Source organism: Pholis gunnellus, assembly GCF_910591455.1.
Source record: "Pholis gunnellus genome assembly, chromosome: 13".
NCBI lineage: Eukaryota > Metazoa > Chordata > Actinopteri > Perciformes > Pholidae > Pholis > Pholis gunnellus.
In genome coordinates this window covers 867,483-891,417 of record NC_136540.1, presented here as the reverse complement: position 1 = coordinate 891,417, position 23,935 = coordinate 867,483, and the positions used below count along the sequence as shown (strand labels likewise).

Here is a 23,935-nt window from a genome sequence, read left to right as displayed (position 1 = left end):
TGGCAACAATTATGATCAATAAAATAATAAAATAATGTAGTGCTTCTTGATCATTGTGAAAGTAATAATGTTGATATTAGGCCGATTCAGGATACACAATATTTAATATGTTTTATACCAAAAAACAGCATACGAGGAGATGTGTTTTAGGAGAATGATGTTCTGTTCTGGTTCTTATTACATGCGGTTGTTTAATCATCATCTTATTATATTCATCTTTTTAATGATTTGTTTAATACAGCAAATATTTGAATTAAGTAGTCAATAAATGGATGAATTATTCGACAGATAACAAAGCCTCTCAGTAACTGATAATAATCAATATATCAAGTCTTTTCTTTGTCATATGCACAATTACAATGAAGCAGACATTCGTGTTGCTACAGACTGTATAAAGGGAGAAACACGCAGGTAGAAATGAGAATCCAAGACATGAAACATAATCAGTGCAGAAGTTAAAGTACATTAATTTATATATAATAATGTTGATCAAATGAATAAACTGTGATAGTATGGGTACTGTGTGTTTGCAGGTATAAACAGGTAGAAGAAGTCAGGGCCAATTTTTTTTTTTTTTTTTGTCCTTCAGATTTCAGTCCTGGTTGATTTAGAATTTATTTTTGAGTGAAAACTAATATTACAAAATTATATTTTTCAGAATCGTGTGCATAGTTCTATTTGTTTGTGTGTATTCTGTAGACAAAAGTTATTATACAGCATTATTTTGTAATACTGCACATATATAAATAGACCTCAGTGTTACCTCATATAGTGACTTAACAGACGATTATTTCAATGATTATAATCAAGATTGACACATTAAGTTGTTACATTTGCAGTCAATATGCAGTCAATATGAACTTTAAAAAAATTATAAATTAAACCGTATTTTTAAAGAGAGAAAAGAGAAAAGAGAAAAGAGAGAGGGAGGGAGAGAGAGAGAGAGAGAGAGAGAGAGGGAGGGTCAAATAGGGGATACGGCTGCTTATCTGGCAACCCGCCTCTGTAATACCGGCGGTGTTGGTCGGATGGTGACGTCAGATCGAAGGTTACGGGAGAGAAACGGAGCTCTGTGATTGGCTCGGGCAAGCCTCGCGAATCGGTTTCTCTATTACCTTACGTCACCGCCGCCATTTTGTTCCTTATGCGAGTGAAACCGTTGTAAAATAGCAACGTTAGCATGAACCAGCTAGCTAAATTAAAACTTCATGGAGCTGCTAATGTTCGATTCAGATAAATTCTCGACCTTTAACGTTTTTTTTTTGCCGAAAATGGAGCACACCAAAGTAAAAATGTAAGTAAGACCACGTTAGCCGTCATGGTGTTAGTAACCAAGTTAAGCTAACAATTGCCAAATATTTCACGCTAACTAACATCTATCGTTTGCTAGCATAACTTCTGTAAGCTAGCTATCGTTAGCCAGGGCAAGAGAAGTGCATTTACTGTTACAGCCTCTTTCAACAAGACGAGTGCAAGTCTGATGAAATACTTTTAATACCAAATCACAGCATAACGTTTTCTATCGAGTTTCCTTCAGGTCTTTGTGTCTTTAGGAGGTATTTTTGATCATTCTTTTATTCAATTATTTTGCACCAAAATCTGTGTAACAAATGATATCAACACATAAATTGCTGCAACAACTTATGAGACATAATAGAAGACGTGAATGGCCCTCACATTCTTCTATCATAATGTTCTTATACACTCTAAATGTTCAACTTTTGATTCGGCACCCAACCAAAACACAATGTTTGTTACATAATTAATTCTAGAAAAGGTAGATAGCGTAACATCAGTTAGCTCTCCACATGACATGTATCTGATATGTTTGTGAATCATCTCATCAGGGACGTCGTGGCGACAGCAGCAGGTGGGTGGAGGCAGGTGGAGCTACAGCTCAGGTGAGCTCTCAGTGGTTATGGCTTTAGCTTCATGAGCTGATTAGAATATCAGTCAATCAGGACATTACATTGGTGTTGTCATCTGTTTGTTAGTATTGTCTTGTCTACCGCCTGTTTTCTTGTTAGAAGAAAGTCTGATTCACGGTTTGATGTATTTAAATAGAAAATAAAATTAAGTGTCATATTACATTATTGTTATAAAATGTCAATAATGTAATGGCATTTGATAGCACGATAACATGTACAACCACAAAAGATAAGAGAAAATTAACAAATACAAGCAGGAAAACACAAGGGGAAAACACACCCACCCTTCAAAGTACACTGATAAACTCTTCACCCAACACATGATACATTGGTACATTTTGTACGTTGAAGAAAAATAAAATAAAAACATCAGTAGCTTCAGGGCTAACACACAACACAGAATGTATTGTTTATTACATCTATGAGTTCATATATTCTGCAGTAAATGCTCATATTATTATGTGATATGCAACAGTAAGATCTATCTATTTCAGTAAGTGTCTGGATAAACATAACAACATGAATAAACAATCGCTTGTATTAAAACAACAGCATTAGACAATCGCACATAGAAAAATAACAGCATAAATGGTAAATTGCACATCTAGAAATAACAACACGAATAGCAAATTGCACATATAGAAATAACAGCATGAATAGTAAATTGCACATATAGAAATAACAGCATGAATAGTAAATTGCACATTTAAAATTACACGAATAGCAAATTGCACATATAGGGAAAACAGCATTAATGGCAAATTGCATACATAGAAATAACAGCATGTACAACTAATTTAAAATTAAAACAAAATTTATAGCAGCCAAGTGTAAGTGTGGTTCAAGAGTGTCGTCTCTCCAGGTCCTAATAAAAAACAATTTGAGGAAACATGAGTTACCACAAACCTAAACCACAATGATGGCCACCACTGTTCTTCTGACGGCGATATCCAGACTCGTTGAAAAGACTTGTTCCATTCATTTTTAGAGTTTCCCAAGCACACTCACTGGTAAGTTGATAAGAATTACTGCAATTTGTGACATTTTAATGCATTAGCTGACCTCTCATTAATCTAGTCAGTTGTGGAATTTTATGTAGCCAGCTTTAGTTAATTGTCATCGTAAGATAATAGCTAGTTAGACCGTAATTGCAGTTAGCTAAGGTAACAACACTTTGCTAGCTATCTTCACCAAATGTAAGTTGACATAGGACCTACATTTACCACAGTTATTACAGTTATTGTCGTTTGTTCGTCTATTAGATTTATTGGTGAAGTTACCAACACTAGTTGTGCCGGTATTACTGCATTTGATTACAATGATTGATAGCTAGCTCAACAAGACAACATGGCGAGATTGTGTCGAGCATATTTGTCCCTTGGTTAATTCAGTCCTAAACTACAATGATGGCAACCACTGTTCTTCTAATGGCAATATCCAGACCCATTGAAAAAGAAAGTTTCAACACTTCCACGGACTTCTCTTGAATCGGAAAAGGCGGAAGCAACACTTGTCGTGGGCCAACCGATAGTTACGAACACTGAATAGTACCAGCATTGAACTCCATTCATTTTCAGAGTTTCTCAAGCAAGCTCGCTGGTAAGTTGATGAAATTACTGCATTAGCTGACACTTCATGAATCTCGTCAGTAGTGGTATTTCATGTAGCCAGATTTAGTTAATTGTCACCGTAAGATAATAGCTAGTTAAATTCTATTTGCAGTTCCTTTTGAAGAGATCGTCGTCGTCGTCGGAAGGGGAAAGCCCGATGGCATCCATGGTGGGAGCTAGGTAGGTAAAGTGATCGTTAGTAGAGTACTTATGTTCTGACTGTTCGATCTTGTGTTACCTGCCCTCGGTCCTGGTTTGGAATGCGTAAACAGGACAGGAAGAATGGGTTAGGGAGGTATTTATAGGAATACCAGAAGAGGCGTGTTAGAGGTGTGGTCCTGCTCCCGAAATTACGCTAATTAGCTTAAATTAATGAAGAGAAACACACAGCATGGTAATGTAGTCAGAGTTGGAAACAACACAACCTCCAGTAACCCCTGATGCTGCAGACCAGCAGTGATGTTGATCTCAGACTGATTTACATCCAAGAGAAGCATTTAATACATCAAAAAGAAAAACCTGTTGACGTCATTGGAGCACATGAGCACAATAATCTTGTTTAGTTTGTGTCTGTCCATTCAGTCGGTTGGTAGGGATGCCTTGTTAGTTCACAATCAAAACAAAAATAACATTTATCTTGTTAGTTGGCTAGAAGCCATGTCTTAATGCAAAATGCAAACAAAGCCCTGTTGGGTGAAGGGGTTGAATATGAGTTCAGTCCTCACACCCAGGTCATTTAAAACCATCACATGGGTAATGTATTAGCAACTAGTGATGTACAACATCCATCCAACATGAAAGAAGGAAAGAAGTGCAGCATTGTTTAGTTCTGCAATAAAAAAAAAAAAAAAAAAATATATATATATATGGACATGTTGGGATACGGCTTTAATAAATACTTATTTAAACGAAAAATTGCATTACAGTAGTGAAAAGAAGATGATTAGATGATTAACTTGTGACCTAAATAAAGGCACAATGATCCTCCATTTAAAGGTTGGTTGAAAAATAAAAGAAGTTACCATTCCTGTCCTTTGTGATGGACAAAGATAAGAGGTGTGCTTATGAAGCAAGCAATGCTCCGAATCTAAAAACCTATCGGTATGTCAGGCAAAAGAAGAGGGCTGTTTTAATGGACCAAACTGTAGGCCCAACACTTCCAAAAAATAGAGAGGCAATTCTGTTGATTCAGCCAACAACAGTTGCAGGTCCCATAAGGGAACTGAACAAGAAATACGGGCCTTGACCTAACTTACAAATCCAAAGTCAGTTTCTTTCATTATTTGTTTTATTTCCATTTATTTATTTAGTTCTATTCTATTTTACTTAATTTAATCGCATGATTTTTTTTGGGATTAATCGCGATTAATCGCATTGTTATGCGCAAAATTCAATAAGGAATTCAAAAATAGTTTGTTGCGCACTTTTATTTTAAAAGTACTACTATATGAACAAAAGTGCAATAACATTTGGTTTGCAAACACTTTAAACAAATAAGGTTATTTTTAACAGCAGCATTCCCTTTACACAGTAGCAGTTATAATACACTTATAATGATTCTGATCATAGATATTCAGCCGGTAAAATATACATCTTGAAAAACTGCAAACCTATCTACTTCTTGTTTTTCTTCTTTTTTATGTTTGTTAAATTCTCAGTAGCGATAACTAAATGATATGCTTATTATACATATTCCAAACAAAACATTTTAAAGACTCTAATATGTGTGGTATTTGTTATAAATAGAGGGTGATGAGAAGCTGTACATGGAGGGACTTAGGACCCAGGGGAATGTAGGTGAAGCATGGGAATCTGGAGGGAGTCTGTAGCGGGGCAGAAATGTGCATGAGGAAGTTATGCTAATAAAGAGTGGCAGTTAAGAGCAGTTTGTTCTCACATGACAATATGTATTTTGATATTGTCACGATCCTGTAACGAGACGATCACTCTCGTGTGTGGGTGTGAGAGACAGGAGGGACCGACAGGAGTAGAAGCCACACAAACAAACACACACACACACACACAGCTGTTCACTCGCTGCCCAGTTCTTGTGTTAAAAATGTCTGCTTGATAATAAAATAAATAGTGCGTCAACGCGCAATAAAATAATTGTCAGCGTTAATTAATTAATGAGTTAACGCGATAATAACGCGTTAACTTGCACAGCACTACTTAGAATACATGACTGATATTTGTACTTCTTAGAGATGTGCCTTTTCATCTATACAGTCTATTTTCACTGTTTGCTTGTCATAATCGTAACTATCTGAGGACGGTTCACAGACAAACAGATGAGTAAAGTACTGTTACATGTATTTCACTAATTTATTATATGAATAATTGAGAGACATGTAATAACTGCACATTCATTTAAATCTTAAGTTTCAATCATCACATCTTCAAATGATACATAAACACAGAATCGTATATCTTATTAATTTAATGGTCATTTTTAATATGTACTGACATCCGGAAGAAAGGTGAACAATGTTCAGAAAAACAAACATCTTGTAAATAGCTTTGTACACGTCACATAGAAAACTGGAGTTTGTATTGAAGAAGCATTCACTTCAAATTGTCACCGGCTCTTGTTGAGGAAAACTGAGCTTCTCCACCAACAGCACAGATTTAGCACAAGGACGGGTCTGATTGTTTGATCCCTGAGTCCATAGATCAGAGTACTCAGACACCTTGGAAGGATATTCAAGAACACAAAAAATACATTGTAAATCCGTATAAGGGCGGATCTCCCCACAGTTCTGGATATGGCTAAAATGATGGTGGAGAACAAGGAGGCAGCGAGAATGAGGCTTAGATGGATCAGGTGAAGCAGAAGCGTGTGAAGAGCCTTTTTGGCCGACTCTTTGTTTGTTGAAGCCGACCTGGCTACAAGCGCTACACCAATGGTGGAGCTGATGATGGCTACACCCACCGACAGAAACAGAGTGCTGGCATGCACTTTTTCAAAGTCGTTAAAGATCGGGGCGAAAAAAATGCCTTCTTTAGAGCAAAAGTCATTCATTTGCAGATTTACGGAGATGGTTGTGAACACATATACCAACATGAGAGCTCGAATGAGGATGTGGATAAACCCGCAGGTCCACACCACAGCGATGGCTGTGCCTGTGCTTCTCACTGTGAAGATGGTAGCATGCCTCAGTGGATGGCACACAGACACATATCTCTCAAGCGACATCACAGCCAGTGTGAGAGGGGAGATCAACTGAGAGAAAACTACGAGCAGGACGAGGGCACCACATGCATAGTATGGAACCTTTGTCCTGAAATAAGACATGACGTAAAGCAGAAGGTTTAGTACTAGGTGAGCAGTGTCTGCAAAGATCAGGTTGAACAGCAAGATGAATCGGGATGTCTCACAAAACACCTGCTTACTCCTCAGGGTGAACATCAGAACACAGTTAATGTAGAAGAAAGAGCAAATAGACCCGAAGGATAAGAAGCCAAATAACAGCATCTCATCTGATGGCGGACTAGCAGTGATGTTGGCCTTAGGCTGCAGAAAAGACAACATTACACAATAATATCTGAAGAAAAAACGAGTTAACTACGCATCATAAAGAGCCCAGTTCATAATGACAAAGAAGCAAAAAAAATATCCAGTCTCGAGGTTAGACGCCTAGTTTGTTTCCAACGGTGCAGAGTAGATCTGGTCTGTTTTGTACTGCAGCATGTGGTATATATATATGTATATATATATATATATATATATATGCTTTACCACCATTAGAGGACATCATTACATCAGCATTAGATTAGAAATGAATGATGTAATCTCACCTCCACTGTCGCATTAACACTAACTTAAGTCTTTCCACTGCTGTCAATACTTTCATTTCCTGTCTTTGTTTAGTTTGACTTTCAATTGATTTAACTATACTCAAGTAGCTTTGCGCTTCACATAAATGCACTAAGTGCTTTAATTAGTATAGTCAATATAAATCCTTAGTTTCCGTAATAGTTTCCTTTGAAAATCTAATTTACAAGAAGTTCATGATATAATAGCTAGTTGAACAGATGCAGCACAAATAATTCTTCATGGACTACTTTATTGCTTTTGTCAAGTATTAAATGCATTGTAAAGATATGGAGGTTGAATATCCTGTAAACTATTTGATTTGGCTGCAAAATACAAACTCAAATGAATATTTGAAGACCTCCTGTTTCTAAGGAATCTAAAAACAAATCCGCTTTCTTTGTATAAACCCTAGACATGTAAATATCGCTTTTATCCGTCAACTATTTGTAACAGTCACATGATCGTGCGCGCCACGTTACAAAAGTTCAGAGGTGCACAACCACGCGGCGGCCATGATTACATCATATTCTAGTGTGCGCGCTGGCTTCACTACGGCAAGTATAAACTACCCTTAAAGCCTATGAGCTCCCTCGTTTGCACCTTCACACCACCAGAATGCAGTTTGTGTGTCGATCCTGATGTGGGTGTGACAGATGCATGGATATTAATTTTATTAATATCAATAATTAGATTTCTATACTTGCTAATAAGCAAACACACTCCTGCCAGATCCCAACATTTGGTGCCCCGTGTGAAGGTATATCCAATTCCAGCTTTATCGCAGTATTTATGCACAATAATTCCATTTTCTTTACATTTTGTACCTTGAAAAGTAAATTATTGGTTTGATTTGCCAAGAATACATTTAGCTGTGGCTTGAGAGTGTTTCAGTGTGTCTTAGTGGTTTGTGTTGGGGGTGGACCTTTTCAGGGGAGAGCCAGGCCGCTGGACTTCTGCTGCTGCTAACTTTCTGCAGCAAAGTCCCACCAAAAATGAACTGGATCCGGCTTACAATCAAAAAGTATTTAATTAACATGAGAAGCTAGAACAGTTGCAAACAGAATTACTCTATCGATATCAATATGTCCCTTGGGGCAGAGTCCTCACTTGCCCCACCTAATCGGCCAGCCCAGCTGGTCAACTCCTGAGTGGTAACGGCGCGAACAGAACCCAAAACTCTCTGGAACTCTCCTATATTTAAAAGTCTCTGTCCGAAAGTTTAAATGTCCAGTATTAACCTCTGTGATTGGCCGAAATACAATAAACCCCTAATGGCTTTGGCTGTTATCAGCTCAGTGTTTCGTTGAAGTCGTCCGGACTCCTCCTGCTCTCTTGGTCATCTGTCCAGCTCCTCTGTGTCCCCTTTGATGTCCATGGTGATGTCTCTGGTTCTCGACCTATTCCCTTATAAGGTCGTGAAGAGCCTGTCCTCTGCATTCCTCACTCACTCTGTCTCCCCTGATCTCTCTGCCTCATGGCTCAGAACCCCCATACCTATGTGACTGTACTTTGGTTCAATACTTCCAATGATTATGTTTAAGACTCCTACACGTAAACGTATTGCAAACATATAATATCTTCCATAAGTAAACATCCTGTAAACCTATAATATATTCCATAAGTAAATATATTGTGACTCTTAACATAATTTACATTCTTATCATTGTGACAATTTTATTCACCACTAGGGGTGTTATTAATTCTACTAAATAATGCTTTTAATACTTAAATTCTTCACATTTGTCAGTTTTAATTGTTTTCTAAATAACAATCTTGCATTAAATTTGGTTTTGAGACCCGTTAAAGTCAAAGGACATGTTCATACTACTACGTTTCCTTTTTAAAATGCATATCTTTTATTACATTTACACTGAGCGTCCACACTAGCCCGGAGTTTCAGAGCAACGGAAAGGGATACGTTTAGAAATGCTCCCTAAAGACTTTCCTTTTTGTATTAATGCTTATTTTGTTCTTCACAACTATTGCGAAGTTGACACATAAACTGTAAAGGAACAAAAGCAGTAATGCTCTCCAGTACGACAAAGACTTCAGCCACCAGCAGAGCGACGAGTGCGAAAACAGACAACAACGAAATCGAGGAAACGAGTGAGAAACGTGTGTTGACCAAATATCTTGACCCATAATCTAGTAAACTTTTATGTGTAAGTGTTAATTTTAAAGTAAATTTGATGTGTGTGAGAGAGAGAGAGAGAGACCCCCAGCATTGTAACTAAGTCTGAAAAATAAAACCTTCCACGAAATGTGTTTGTTTGAGTTCATAGAGGAAGATAAAGCCCAACCTTTCAATATTAAAGACTACTATATTACTCTGTCGTATTGTCGTAGTTTTAACTAAGCAACCAATCTACTTCCTGTTTACACCGGCACCCGCATGCCCGGTGTACGTGAATAGTCACGTGATATGTGTTTTCAGGCTTGCTTGTATGGACCGGAATAATTTGCTGAAACGCCCGTGTGGACCGAGATCGTTTTTGTTTTAAAACTCCACTTTTACACGAAAACGTATTAGCGTGGTTGTAGCCAGTTTAACACAGCTGTTACTGACCAAAAGTGCTCAAACCTCCTCATTTACATATTAATACCAGAGGTTGCACAACATCATTTCACTGTGCGCTCACATTAGCCGGTAAACACCTTTTCTTTAAATGATATTCTATGTTGAAGTCCTCATCAAGGATCAGGAGTAGCAATTGAATGTATTAGGTATAATGCCTTGCTTACCCATGGTTTAATGTGTGTATAATGTTTGAAGTAGTTAGATGTAGTTAAAACTCATCTGCTCAGATGCTGCCTCAATGTCTGCCCAGACACGAGACCTCTATGAACTCCATTTAGTCCTGCCAGATCCCAACAATAATAACAGTTTTGTTTAGAGCTTAATAATGCATTGCACATCTAGTTAAATGTCATGGCACTAACATGAGATGCATTACTATTTACTGCATCACCAATAAATGGGGTTCAACTGTCATTTAGACAATTTGAAAATGTAACAAAAGCAAAATGAACATGAACAAAATAAAGTCAGTCAAGTGTCTGGAAATCTTTACATTTTATACAGTAAAATTTTTATTTCTGTGCACTTTTTGTATTGTTTACAACTCACACAGCGCTTGACTTGCTTATAGAGTTTTATTTATTTTTACTTTATTGTTGGTCATTGGAGCTTTTAATGTGTGTTCATTTTTATTCTAGACTTGTTCCTAGCTGTTATTTATATTTCCGTGTAAGCAAACTGAGCGAGAAAACAGTCAAATTCCTTGTTTATGCGCATGTACTTTGGACAATAAAGGGATTCTGATGTCTGTGCGTCAGATAATGGAACAACACAATCTCCTTTTCAGATCAGAAAAAATACATTGGAAAATATTTGAAAGTATGAAATATATCAAGACCTGATACCTCCAATAAATATGCTGTAATAAGGCCAGTCTTACCATTTTTATGAATGGTGCATTATTGTTAAAATGAATACTAAACTGGTACTATGTGATTTAATTAATGGTGTAAGTTACCAAACTCAAACAGTGTCTTATATGTGTGAATATATAGTATGCACTGTGGTACACACTGCTCTTGTCTATCATTTATTTTAGAAGCCTTGTTTGTAGGACAGTTCATATAACAACTAACTAATTTAATATGTGAATAGTTAAGAGACATGTAATAAATGCATATCCAATAATCACTTCTTTAAATGGTACAAACAGACTTTTATTCTTGTACTTGTCATTTAGAATATGTGGCAGCAACTTTGAGAAAGATGTACAATGATCAGAACAACAAACATCTTGTAAATTGCTGGCAGTCCGGCAGAAAACTGGAGTTTGTATTGAAGAAGCATTCACTTCAAATTGTCACTTGTTGAGGAAAACTGAGCTTCTCCACCGACAGCCCAGATTTTGCAACAGGACGGGTCTGATTGTTTGATCCCGGAGTCCATAGATCAGAGTACTCAGACACCTTGGGAGGATAACCAAGAACACAAAAAATAAATTTTGAATCCGCATAAGGTCTAATCTCCCCACAGTTCTGGATATGGTTAAAATGATGGTGGTGAACAAGGAGGCGGTGAGAAATAGGCTTAGATGGATCAGGTGAAGCAGAAGCGTGTGAAGAGCCTTTTTGGCCGACTCTTTGTTTGTTGAAGCCGACCTGGCTACAAGCGCTACACCAATGGTGGAGCTGATGATGGCTACACCCACCGACAGAAACAGAGTGCTGGCATGCACTTTTTCAAAGTCATTAAAGATCGGGGCGAAAAAAAAGTGTTCTTTAGAGCAAAAGTCGTTCATTTGCAGATTTACAGAGATGGTTGTGAACACATATACCAACATGAGAGCTCGAATGAGGATGTGGATAAACCCGCAGGTCAACACCACAGCGATGGCTGTGCCTGTGCTTCTCACTGTGAAGATGGTAGCATGCCTCAGTGGATGGCACACAGACACATATCTCTCAAGTGACATCACAGCCAGTGTGAGAGGGGAGATTGACTCTAAGAAAACTATGAGCATAACAGGGACACCACATGCATAGTATGGAATTTTCAACTGCAAAACAGAGAGTAAGTAAAACAGAAGGCTTGGTACCTGCTGAAAAATGTCTGCAAAGATCAGGTTGAACAGCAGGATGAATCGGGATGTCTCACAAAACACCTGCTTACTCCTCAGGGTGAACAGCAAAACACAGTTAATGTAGAAGAAAGAGCAGATTGACCCGAAGGATAATAAGCCAAACAACATAGTCTCATATGGTTCTGGACGCAGCAGACTAGCAGTGATATTGGCCTTAGGCTGCAGCAAATACAACATTATGATCCTTGCATGCATGCATGCTACAGTTGAACTAGTGGACCATATAACATCCAAAGTAAAGCTCGTTATGCCAAAAAATCAAAAAATGTCATCCATTTCCATCACCGTGACTATAATTTGGAGTGCAGAACCCCAAATGATCGATCAATGTTGAGTCAGGAGGTTAGAGGCCAAGTTCATTTCCACAAGGGCGGAGCTGATCTTTTGTTTGTTTCCTGCAAAGTACTGTATATATGCTTTGTCCTCAAGCCACCTTCATTGTACATCATTACGTCAGCATGGTCATCATTTGTGCTTTCACACCGCCAGGTGGGGTGTGTTGACCGTGATGTGGGTGTGACAGATGCTCAGTCCCTATAATGTTCAACTTATTCTCTGTCCGATATAAGTGAAACAAATGATATGTTCACTGTTGAATGGCTACAACAGAACATTACTCTATGATAAATGAATAAAAAAGATGTGAAATTGTCACAAGGCATAAATTGAATATATATTGCAGGAGTTACTGAAGCAGGAGATGACTTGGACGAGTGATTAGCAGGAGAATGGCAGGAAGGAGAGTAGGAATGGATAGTGGCTATTCGGCGTGGTGGCATGAGTTGGCAGGCAGGCATGTGAGCGAACTGTATTCCTGAAGATCTGGGAACAAACAAGAATGTGTTGCTGTGCTCCTCACGGCTGTATCCCTGCCAATCTACCAGGTACCGGTGGAGACAGGTTTTAGCAAGAAGACGTGGAACATGGCATGAATGCGCATGCAGTAAGAGAGCTTGAGCTGGGATCAGGACTAGTGTTGATCGGCAATACGGCGGTCGCAATGTACAGTGCTGAACAGTGTGGGTGGGCCTTTTCCCTGTTAGCCTACAACGGTCTTTACTTCCCTTGTTTTCTTTACAAGTTTTTTAAATACACCAGCGCCTGTACTTTTCTTTGACTGTAATAACTACACCGTCTACTATTACTGAGGACGCTATAGAGCAGACGTGCCACGCCCAATATCAAACTAAAACATTACTAGTTTGGATAAAAATCCAAAACAGCCTACCACTTCGGTTCTGTCCCTTTGCAAGAATTTGGATTTGACATATAATGGCATGTGTTGTCTTAAAAAAGTTTAAACTAATAATAGATTTTTAAGTTAGGTTTTATACTATTCTGCTTTAACATCTAATGCCCAAAACAAAACTGAAAACAGCAGTAGATTCAAGTCAGTAAAAGTTTGACTTCTGAAAACTTTTCCAAATAATCCAATTGTGTGTTGTTATGAAAATATTGTTTTCAGTTTGGTGAAATACTCTGAGGTATCACAGAGAGAAATCCCCACAGCTGACCCAATCCCTTGACAACTCATTTAGACACATTAAATATTCAAACCTTTAGTCTGCATCACGTCTTCATTAAATATTGATACGATTAATGCCTCAGGTGGATGTTAACAAGTCCAAAGTACGTAAATGAAGCACACTTCAATCTTCAATGTTTGTACTCAAAAGTTAACTTAATCTTAAATGGCTGAACTCACATTCAAACTCAAATATGAAGTTGCATGTAGTTGTAAATAAACTTATACATATTATGTAAATAATGTCTCAAATTTCAAGCTGCTCTTGACGAGACTTTATTGATAATACAGTTCTCCAAGCCTAAAGCCGGGAACAGATACCAACATCTCTGTTGCCACTGCCTCAGACTGTTTTCCCTGTTACCCTACAAACAGTGGTGTATAGTTATATAGGTATACGCTCCAAAGTAATGCAAATCATGTGGGTTATTTTGATTAAAAGGTGTACATTATGCAAACACTAGAAAAGCCTTTGAGTTGAATGCTGCTCCAATGCTCTTGGTTGGCTAGTTACTAGATTTCTACCTTCTTGTTACATTAGCCTACGTTAGAGAGGACCGAGCAACAAGGTAGGTCTGAACTCTGGACTCTACTTAACAATTCTAACATCCATTGTGTGATTTGGAAGCAAAACTATTAGTCGGAAATAAGAATTACACAAACCACAGTTTGTACTTTGGTAGGATTTGGTAATTAAACTAGGTTTAGTTCAACAACATCAGAATCAGCTAGTGTTTTAGAGAAAATCCTTAGAGCTTTAAGTTTTGTACATCCTGCACTTTTCTAGAATGAGTCATATAAGTGAATTTTGCATTTTTAGGGTGTATCTATTCATAACTTGTTATTCATGCAGAACATCCTACACATTAAAAGTATCTCTTTACTACACTGCATCATAAGATGGTTCCCAAAAGCCCAACAGAATCCAGATGGAACGTCTTCAAAAAACCTGCGTTAACTTATGTTTGACTGAAGATGGCTTTTGAATAAATGAAAGATGTTGTAAAAGCGAGCTAGACGACCTGCTCACAAACGCTGCTGGACCAGTGAAATCCTTTGTGTCTAAACGGACTCAGCAGAATTTTTTCTTTCTTCGTTTAACAGTCAAAACTAACTACTTTATTATAGACATAAGTTCACATCGTTCGTACCGTTGATGCAGTTAAAAGCATAAATAATGACATACTAATTAAAGAAATATAATTTGAGGCAGAGATAATTGACCTAACATACTTTATTTGTTAATTAGATCATTTTAGTAAAAAATATCTCCTTGTATCGCTTTATTAAGGAAAAACATTTTTTTATACAGTTTCATTGGGCCCCCCACAGTTTGTGCTCCTTGGACACAAAGTTAGTGTTAAGTCCATCCAGTGATAGATAATAACAAGGCTAATAGAGTCATAACCACAATGTCGTGACTAGGGTTGGGTACCGAAACCCGGTGCCAATATGGAACCGGTACCTATACGACCGATACCTACCGGACCGAAACGCAACGCAGATTTCGGTGCTTCTTTTCGGTGCCTGAGCCGATTGAAATACTTTTTTTTAACACTACTCTGATGACTCCGTCCTGGCAGCAGGTAACGATAGCTACCGTTTGTATAGCTACAGCAGCTAGCTAGCCATCAACCTTTTAACAGAGAAAATGCCGAAAGGTAAACGGTCAAAAGTGTGGCTGTTTTTATTTTGAAAGTCCGTTGCTCACTGGCAGCGGTGGAGGAATGGAGACTACTGGACATCGCTGCGGTAAAGTCAGCAGACACTCAGGTCTCCGTGGTCAACTCAGCAGACACTTACATGTTAGTGACCTATACGCTGAAATTCATGGTAAACGCATTCAAACGGTACAGATCGGGAGCGAGCGAAGGACTTTGAAAGTTAGCGGAAAGATTTAACGTGAGACAACATCCGGTTTCTTCAGAGGAACATCCGATTTTCAGAATAAGATGCCAACAAAGTATGAATTAAATTCACATTAAGTATAAAACATGCTACCTGCATCTCGTGAGTTAAAGGGAAAATACACCTACATTGTGCGTAAGTGTGTCTTTATTCTTTGATCGCTGGGTAACCATCATCACCTCTGAGTTACAGCATCATATTGATGAACAGTAGAGCTGCATTCACATGCTCTGTCATGAAGACGACACACATTTAGATGAAACGTGCTGAAACATTGTATTCCTGTTGCACAGCAGTGGAACGTTTCACATGAAGTCACACACTGAGCACAGATAGTGAAGAGATATAACTGCTACTGTGTAAAGGGAATACTGCTGTTAAAAAGAACCTTATTTGTTTAAAGTGTTTGCAAACCAAATGTTATTGCACTTTTGTTCATATAGCAGTACTTTTAAAATAAAAGTGCACAATACACTACCTTTGAATTAATTATTGAACTTTGCCATAACAATGAGATTAATCGCAAAAAATCCATGCGATTAAAAATTGTAATCGTTGCCCAGCACTAATATGTATAGTATACTTTAAACAGTTAAATATATTGTTAAATTTGACTTGGCAATAAAAAAAGTATCGGTTCAGGCACCGTTTAGGCACCGGTATCGTTTTAAAAGTATCGTTTTAGCACCGGTATCGGAAAAAACCCAAACGATACCCATCCCTAGTCGTGACCGGTGACCGGCCCATCAGTCTCATATATCCGATTGTTTACACGGTCAAATTTCATGTATGTGATGCATGATGGTTTTACGTCACGCACATAGTGTCACAGACACAATGATTACTACCTAAACATTGACTCCTGCCCTATGAACTGCAATACATATGTACATATATATGTACATATACTGTACATAATCATCTCGTCCGTCTATATGGATCCAGTATTTATTTATTTGCACTATTTGTATTGTTTACAACTTATAGAACACTTGACTTGTACGTAGATGTTTTATTTCTGATTTGATTGTTGAAGGTGAGTACTTTATATATATTCATATCATATTTATGTAAACACCTATTTTTGTGTACCTAACAGTCCTATCCTTTACCTTTATCTGTCCTGCTTCGTTGTCCCTGTCCACAGCTGATAGTTTCTATTTCTGGGTAAGTACATCGAGAGAGATGCAAAAAAGTCAAATTCCTTGTACGTGCACACGATCTTGGAAAATAAGAATGATTCGGATTCTGAATATACACAGGTGACAGCTGTGTATTGAAATGGTGTATGCTGCAGATCCTCTAATGTTCAATGGATACTGAAACTCTACTTTAATCAGTCGAAAAATCCATTGAATAATATATTGAAAGAAGTATTTTTCTCCCAAACAATTAAGGTGTCAGTAGTTCATTTGACTTCTGCAAACAACTGCCAAGTTTAGAGTCCATGTTTGTTATGGGTCTTAAAGTTTTCTTACTTTTCAGGTGTATTTTGCTAAATCTTGAGTGTAATTGTTGTGGCAACGTTATCTTTCAGCTGTTGAAAACACTGAGGAATCACAGAGAGATCTTCTCCCATATGACCTAGTCTCCTGATAACTCATTAAGACACATTAAATATTCAAACCTTTACTCATTAATGTTTTCAGTAAATATTGGCATGATTAATGATTCCTGAGGGACTTTATCAGGAATCTTCATGGAGACGGGATGACATGTACCTCTGTGGAGACAAAGTATGGCAAAGTTTAACTAAGTTGAAATAAGAAAAGTCCAAAGTAAATAGAGAAAAACGGGATTTTAATCTCCAATGTCTGACACCAAAACTTGTTGGTTGAAAACTGTGCTTACCCATTTAAAGCTGCACTTCACAAGATATTAGAACTTTAGAAAAATATAGGTGTCTTAGTCTGAAGTTTGGCTGCTAAATTGAGCAATGTGGATGAGAAGTGGCACCTCTAAGTCTGAGGCCATGGTACTCTGGAAAACGGTGGATTGTGCCATTCGGGTTGGGAGTCAGAGTTCAGGTATCTTGGTGAAATGGAGCATGAGATTGAGGGGCGGTTTAATGCAGGCAATGTACTGGACCATCGGGTTAAAGAGGAAGCCGAGCGTGAAGGCAAAACTCTGGTTTAGCTTTAGTTTTAAGTTCTAGCCCTCACTTATTGTCATGAGCTTTGGTAGTGCCAGAACTAATGAGATCACCGATACAAGCGCCTGATATGAGTTTCCTTCACAGTGTGAGGCGTAAAATAAGTTGTACAGTATATGCTCACTCGTGGAACACAGTGATGTGAATGGTCACATCAGGATGGTGGTGGAGTGTCTGCAATACAATTGTGTCCATCTCAAATAATTTAGTGTAAAACAGTCAAAATTGAACTTGTACTTTTTGAGGTAGAAGATAGTTGCACTTTGGTTTTATATTTTTCATTATCAAAACAAAAAACTAATATTTTCTTATTTATGACCAATTTACGTTTTAGGCAGCATCTTCCCAAACAACATGATTAAGTACCCAGATTTGGACTAGCATCCATTCATCCATCCATTTTCCTCCGCTTATCCGGGGTCGGGTCGCGGTGGCAGCAGGCCAAGCAGGCTGACCCAGACTTCCCTCTCGCCCGCAACATTTTCCAGCTCATACTGGGGGATCCCGAGGCGTTCCCAGGCCAGCTGGGAGATATAATCCCTGCAGCGTGTTCTGGGTCTTCCCATAATTAGATGCCCGAACCACCTCAGCTGACTCCTTTCGACGCAAAGGAGTAGCGGCTCGACTCCAAGTTCCCTCCTGATGTCCGAGCTCCTTACCCTATCTCTAAAGCTGAGCCCAGCCACCCTACGGAGGAAACTCATTTTGGCCGCTTGTACCCGCGACCTTGTCCTTTCGGTCACGACCCAGAGTTCGTGACCATAGGTGTGGGTAGGAACGTTGTAGTGTGATACCCCCGATAATTCTAGCACACTCTCCGTACCCCCTTTTTGAAAATGGGAACCACCACCCCGGTCTGCCAGTCTATGGGCACTGATCCCGACCCCCGTGCGACATTGAAGAGGCGTGTCAGCCAAGACAGCCCAACAGTGTCCAGCGCCTTCAGCATCTCAGGGTGGATCTCATCCACCCCCGGCGCCTTGCCACGAAGGAGCTTTTTGACTACCTTAGCGACCTCCGCCAGGGATACGGTTGAGCCCCCCTCCCAGGTCTTCAGGCGCTGCCTCCTCTGCATAGTACACATTGGTCGGGTTTAGGAGTTCCTCAAAGTGCTCTTTCCACCGCCCGACGATGTCCCCCGTCCGGCTCAGCAGTCCCCCCCCCCCCCCCGCTGAGAACAGCCTGGGGTAGGCCCTGCTTTCCCTTCCTGAGCCGTCGGATGGTTTGCCAGAACCTCCTTGAGGCCAACTGAAAGTCCTTCTCCATTGCCTCCCCGCACTCCTCCCATGCCCGAGTTTTAACATCCGCGACCACCGCAGCTGCAGCCCTTCTGGCCTGCCAGTACCTCTCAGCTGCATCAGGAGACCCCAGCCAGGCCCTGAAGGTCTCCTTCTTCAGCTTGACGGCTTCCAATACCGGGTTCTCGGGTTGCCGCCACGACAGGCACCGATGACCTTCCGGCTACAGCTCCTAGCGGCCGCGTCACAATAGAGGCTTTGAACACGGTCCATTTGGATTCCATGTCCCCAACCTCCCTCTGGATGTGTGAGAAGTTCTTCCGGAGGTGGGAGTTAAAGACCTCTTGGACAGGGTCCTTTGCCAGACGTTCCCAGTTCACCCTCACTATCGGTTGGGCTTGCCGGGTCTTTCCAACCGGTTTCCCTGCCATCTGATCCAACTCACCACCAGGTGGTGATCAGTTGACAGCTCTGCTCCTCTCTTCACCCGAGTGTCCAAGACACAAGGCCGCAGATCAGATGATACGATTCCAAAGTCGATCATTGATCTCCGGCCTAAGGTGTTCTGGTACCAGATACACTTAAGTGTTAGTTATGGCCAAACGTGGCTAGCACAGAAGTCCAATAACGAGACACCACTCGGGTTCAGATCGGGCAAGCCGTTCCTCCCAATCAACCCCCGCCAGGTTTCTCCGTCATTAACCACGTGAGCGTTGAAGTCCCCCAGGAGAACTATGGAGTCGGCAGGCGGCGCCTTTTCCAGGATCCCTCCCACCGATTCCAAGAAGGCCGGATACTCTGAACTGCTGTTTGGTGCATAAGCACAAACCACAGTCAGAGCCTTGCTCCCCGCAACCCGTAGGCACAAGGAGGCGACCCTCTCGTTCTCTGGGGAGAACTCCAACACAGCGGCTCTCAGCCGGGGGCTCGTGAGTATCCCCACTCCCGCCCGGCGCCTCTCACCTTGGGCAACTCCAGAAAAGGACAAAGTCCAACCCCTCTCCAGGAGCTTGGTTCCAGAGCCAGTGCTGTGTGTGGAGGTGAGTCCAACTATATCTAGCTGGTATCGCTCCACCTCCTGCACCAGCTCCGGCCTTTTCCCAACTAGCGAGGTGACGTTCCACGTCCCTAGAGCTAGTCTATGCTGCCGGCGATTGGCTCGCCCAGGCCTCCGGCCTGACCCACTGCCCGGTCTGGAGCTAGTTATCTTATCTGTATTGAGACGGACCCCTAGTCATGGTCATAACTTTATAACAATTAACAACCCACAACTAACGCTCTTTAACAGAGCAAAACACCACAACACAACAGTCTGTGACAAATAAACAATTTGTAACACTAATAATTGTACATTTATAAAATTTCACCGCCGAACTGCATGCTGGGTACACCTCACTCGCCTGCTAACAGTCTGCTAACAGCTGGGATGTACGTTGGTACGTAGAGGGTGATAAGAAGCTGTACTTGGAGGGGCTTAGAACCCAGGGGAATGTAGGTGAAGGAAACCGAAAGAGACGGAAGACACGCCACACAAACAGCTGTTCACCGCTCGTCACGATCCTGTAGAACAGATTCTCAACTGGTGGGTAGTCGCGGACCCGTCGCGGGCCTTTGCCTTAAAGCAGCGGAGTTATTCACGCTCCTTTCCAGCATTCACGGCACTTGTTCAGCGGCGCAGGAAAAACACAGGCCAATGCGTTGTAAATCATGTCACGTGATGCAGTTTAGCCAATCAAATAAGGGTATTCTGATACGTTTCCTGACTCCAGTGCGATGTACCCACACTGTGACACAGGGAGGAGAGACAAGGAAAGACATCATAGAGCAGATCTCATGAGAATCTATATGTGAAAGTCAAATATCTGTGGTCGATTTTAACAATTTAAATTGCTAAAAAGACCGCATTCCCAAACCAGTGTTGCGAAAACATTGAGATAAAAGTGTTTCTTTTCCGCACACTTGAACTTATGGTGAGGTGAATGAGTTCGAAGAGAATACCGTGATATACCGTGGTACCGCCAGAGTTATGCAAAATACCGTGATATACATTTTTGGGCATACCGGCCAGTACTATCATCAGGGTTATATTGAACCGCTCTTAGTCTGGGGTCTCCCCTGAGACCTGTTTGCCTTGGGAGACCCTACCAGGGGTCATATCTCCCAGGATCACTGAGCCACTCAAACTCCTCCACCACGTTAAGGTGGCGATTCGCGGAGGAGGATTAGCATCAATATGCATCATCACAACTTATTCAGTGTAATTATGCCCATGAAACCCTGTTCGTCCACCACGGAAAACATCTGTGAACAGAGGTGAAATCCATTCGCAGAGGACAAATCTGAGAGCAGATGTTGAAGGAGCACGAAGAAGCAGCTCCAGTGTGAGGAGAAGGACTGACGGTGGAGTGCATGAAATATGTGCAAGCAATAATATATCTGAGTGCAAGCAGTTTGAGCAGAATCAGTGCAAATCCATGCGTAAGCAGGGGATATTTGAGTGTGAAGACAGGGTTTTGAGATAAAGCTTTACAAAATATGAAGTTTAATCAAGTCATGCTCTCAAATCAAAAGCCCACGCTCTTGAACAAAGAAAGGGGAAAAGCTCCATACTTTGGTTTTCAACATAATACTAAAGAGAATATTTAGTGCAGCAAACAGTTGTTACCAAAACATAGGACAAACCACACAAAGGGCTGTTAATGGTGCTTCTTTAAGACAATACTGATGCTTGGTTTGTGGAGGGCTGTTTTGAAGCCTCGAGTTCGGCGATTTTGCCGTCGCCATCTTGGATTACGGCCGCCGCCATGTTTTTTTTTGCAACCAGTGAACAGGAAGTGACCATATCTGGACTGACGAGAAGTGATGTAGAGATGCCGTATACGTCTCTGGTAGAGACCTGTCAATCACTGTGTAGCCCCGCCCTAAAGCATCCCCTGCTTTATGGTCTGTTTGACTCTAAATGGACCATCATGTACTAAATGAACATCATGCTGTATTGAAGAAGACTTGAAACTAGAGATTGAGACCATAAACTCATGTTTACAATGTTTACTGAGGTAATAAATCAAGAGAGAAGTAGAGTCATTTTCTCATAGACTTCTATACAATCAGAGGAGTCGCCCCCTGGTGGACACTAGAGAGAATGCAATTTTCTATTAGCTCTAGAGCAACTATGTGATTGCATGATTGGGGAGATCTAAGCTGTATGCCATTTAATCAAATTTGAAAATCACTTCTAATAGTTTTTGTTGCTGACTGAGCAGGACGGACTGAATCTACATGGAAGTGACAGTGGAAATCGTTCTATGATCTGATATTAAGAAAGACAGCCAAGGAAAAACAGATGCTCCTCTATTCTCATGTCCACTATGGAAGACATCACATGACCAAGGTATTGGAAAAAAATGGAAGAGAGACTACCTCCTCCTGAACTGTTATGCGGCCATGTGTTGGTGTCACGTGAAATGGGTGTGAGGACAGAGCTCATATACAGAATGTGATGGTAAGCATACCTGGCAGACCAGCTCTGCCCACATCACAAGACGCTAACCTGCTAACTGTCTGCAGAGGGGGATTTCTTGATTTTTCATGTGAACTCAACAGGCATGTCTGCTGATGTTGGATCTTCGTTTTTGCAGGAATACAAAAAGAAGTTTGTTGTGTTCTCTCTCGGTTAACGTCTTGATCGCTTCTCAGAAATGTCGGATGCAACTCAGTCTCAGACCAACATCACTGCTGGTCTGCAGTATCAGGGGTTACTGGAGGTTGTGTTGTTTTCCACTCTGACTACATTACCATGCTGTGTGTTTCTCTTCATTAATGGGATCATGTTGTTCACCTTGAGGAGTAAAACAGTGTTTCGTGAGACCTCCCGTTACATCCTTCTGTTTAACCTCCTTTGTGCAGACACTATGCAGATGGCACTGAGTCAGTTACTGTACCTACTGGCTATTAGTAGAATAACACTGACGTATCCGTTATGTGGGGTTCTTGCCATGCTCGCTGTTCTCACAAATGACATCTCCCCTCTCACACTGGTGGTGATGTCTATGGAGAGATATGTGGCTGTGTGCTACCCACTGAGGCACACTACCATCATCACCATGAGAAACACAGCAGTGGCTATCATTGCGGTTTGGGCCTTCAGTTCACTGAATATCCTCACACGAGTTATTCTACTGTTAGATTTTCCATTTGAAGACCTGGAGAGCCTGCAGATGACAGATTTTTGTGCCAAAGTAAACTTACTTCTCGGTCAAATGTCTGGTCTTTATGATAAAGGCTACACTTATTTTCTGTTTGTATCAGCTAGTGTGGTAATTATTTCCACCTATATTGGTGTGATGATAGCAGCCAGGTCAGCCTCCACAGACAAAGCTTCAGCCCAAAAGGCTCGTAACACACTGCTGCTGCATGTGGTGCAGCTGGGCCTCAGTCTCTCCTCGTTTATTAACAGCCCCATCCTCATAGCTCTTTCGAGATATGTAACAAGGCTAATATTTGAACGAATCCAGCATGTTTTTTATGTGTGTATTTTCATCTCTCCCAGATGTCTGAGTTCTCTCATTTATGGCATAAGAGATCAGACCATCAGACCTGTCCTCATCAGCCATCTATGTTGTCGACTGAAACTCTCAGTCGTCCCAGCCTAGGCTCAGGTCTCAACGTGGACTTTATGACATGGATCTAACTGTGTGATCGCTTGTAAATGTAGTATATTTATGTATATAGGGCTCAAAAGAACCACAGGACAGAAACAGCCTTGCTAACAAAAGACAGAGTGCAGACTCAGAATCTCACCATTCTCCTTCTATTGGACTGAAAGCTAGGGTTGACAATGTTGAGAAACTATCAAGACTGCCCGAGATCTTTAAAATGATCCCACGTAAAAACACTGCCTAGTGTTGCCAACTCCAGCTTGAAGTGCAGCTTTTTGTACAATTGACAATTCTATTTCAATGGACAGACTCTGTGACTTGGTTTGGACAGGTGGAACTGTTTTGAATTGGTTTTCATGTGAAGTATCAAACTGAGTTTTCAAAGTTGCTGCAGATACCTTTCGTGTTGTGTGGTGTCCCAAAAGGTTCCATTCAGATTGT

The 23,935-nt window shown here is 40.5% G+C and overlaps 2 protein-coding genes and 1 pseudogene across 3 annotated transcripts; 1 reads left to right on the top strand and 2 right to left on the bottom strand.

Annotated features, from left to right (window-relative positions):
- Positions 1-6,116: 6,116 nt before the first annotated feature.
- On the bottom strand, positions 6,117-7,070 carry LOC306705146 (odorant receptor 131-2-like; the record flags this gene model as incomplete). The annotated part of the gene is made up of 1 exon (XM_079171846.1): positions 6,117-7,070. The coding sequence occupies one exon, from the start codon at positions 7,068-7,070 to the stop codon at positions 6,117-6,119; it is 954 nt and encodes a 317-aa protein (XP_079027972.1).
- A 4,163-nt stretch (positions 7,071-11,233) lies between these two features.
- On the bottom strand, positions 11,234-12,190 carry LOC306705145 (odorant receptor 131-2-like; the record flags this gene model as incomplete). Its single annotated transcript, XM_079171845.1, has 1 exon — positions 11,234-12,190. One exon carries the CDS (start codon positions 12,188-12,190, stop codon positions 11,234-11,236), a length of 957 nt encoding a protein of 318 aa, XP_079027971.1.
- A 10,344-nt stretch (positions 12,191-22,534) lies between these two features.
- LOC306705143 (odorant receptor 131-2-like) lies at positions 22,535-23,534 on the top strand (annotated as a pseudogene). Its single transcript has one exon. The product of its transcript is annotated as an odorant receptor 131-2-like (transcript).
- The last annotated feature ends 401 nt before the right edge of the window (positions 23,535-23,935 follow it).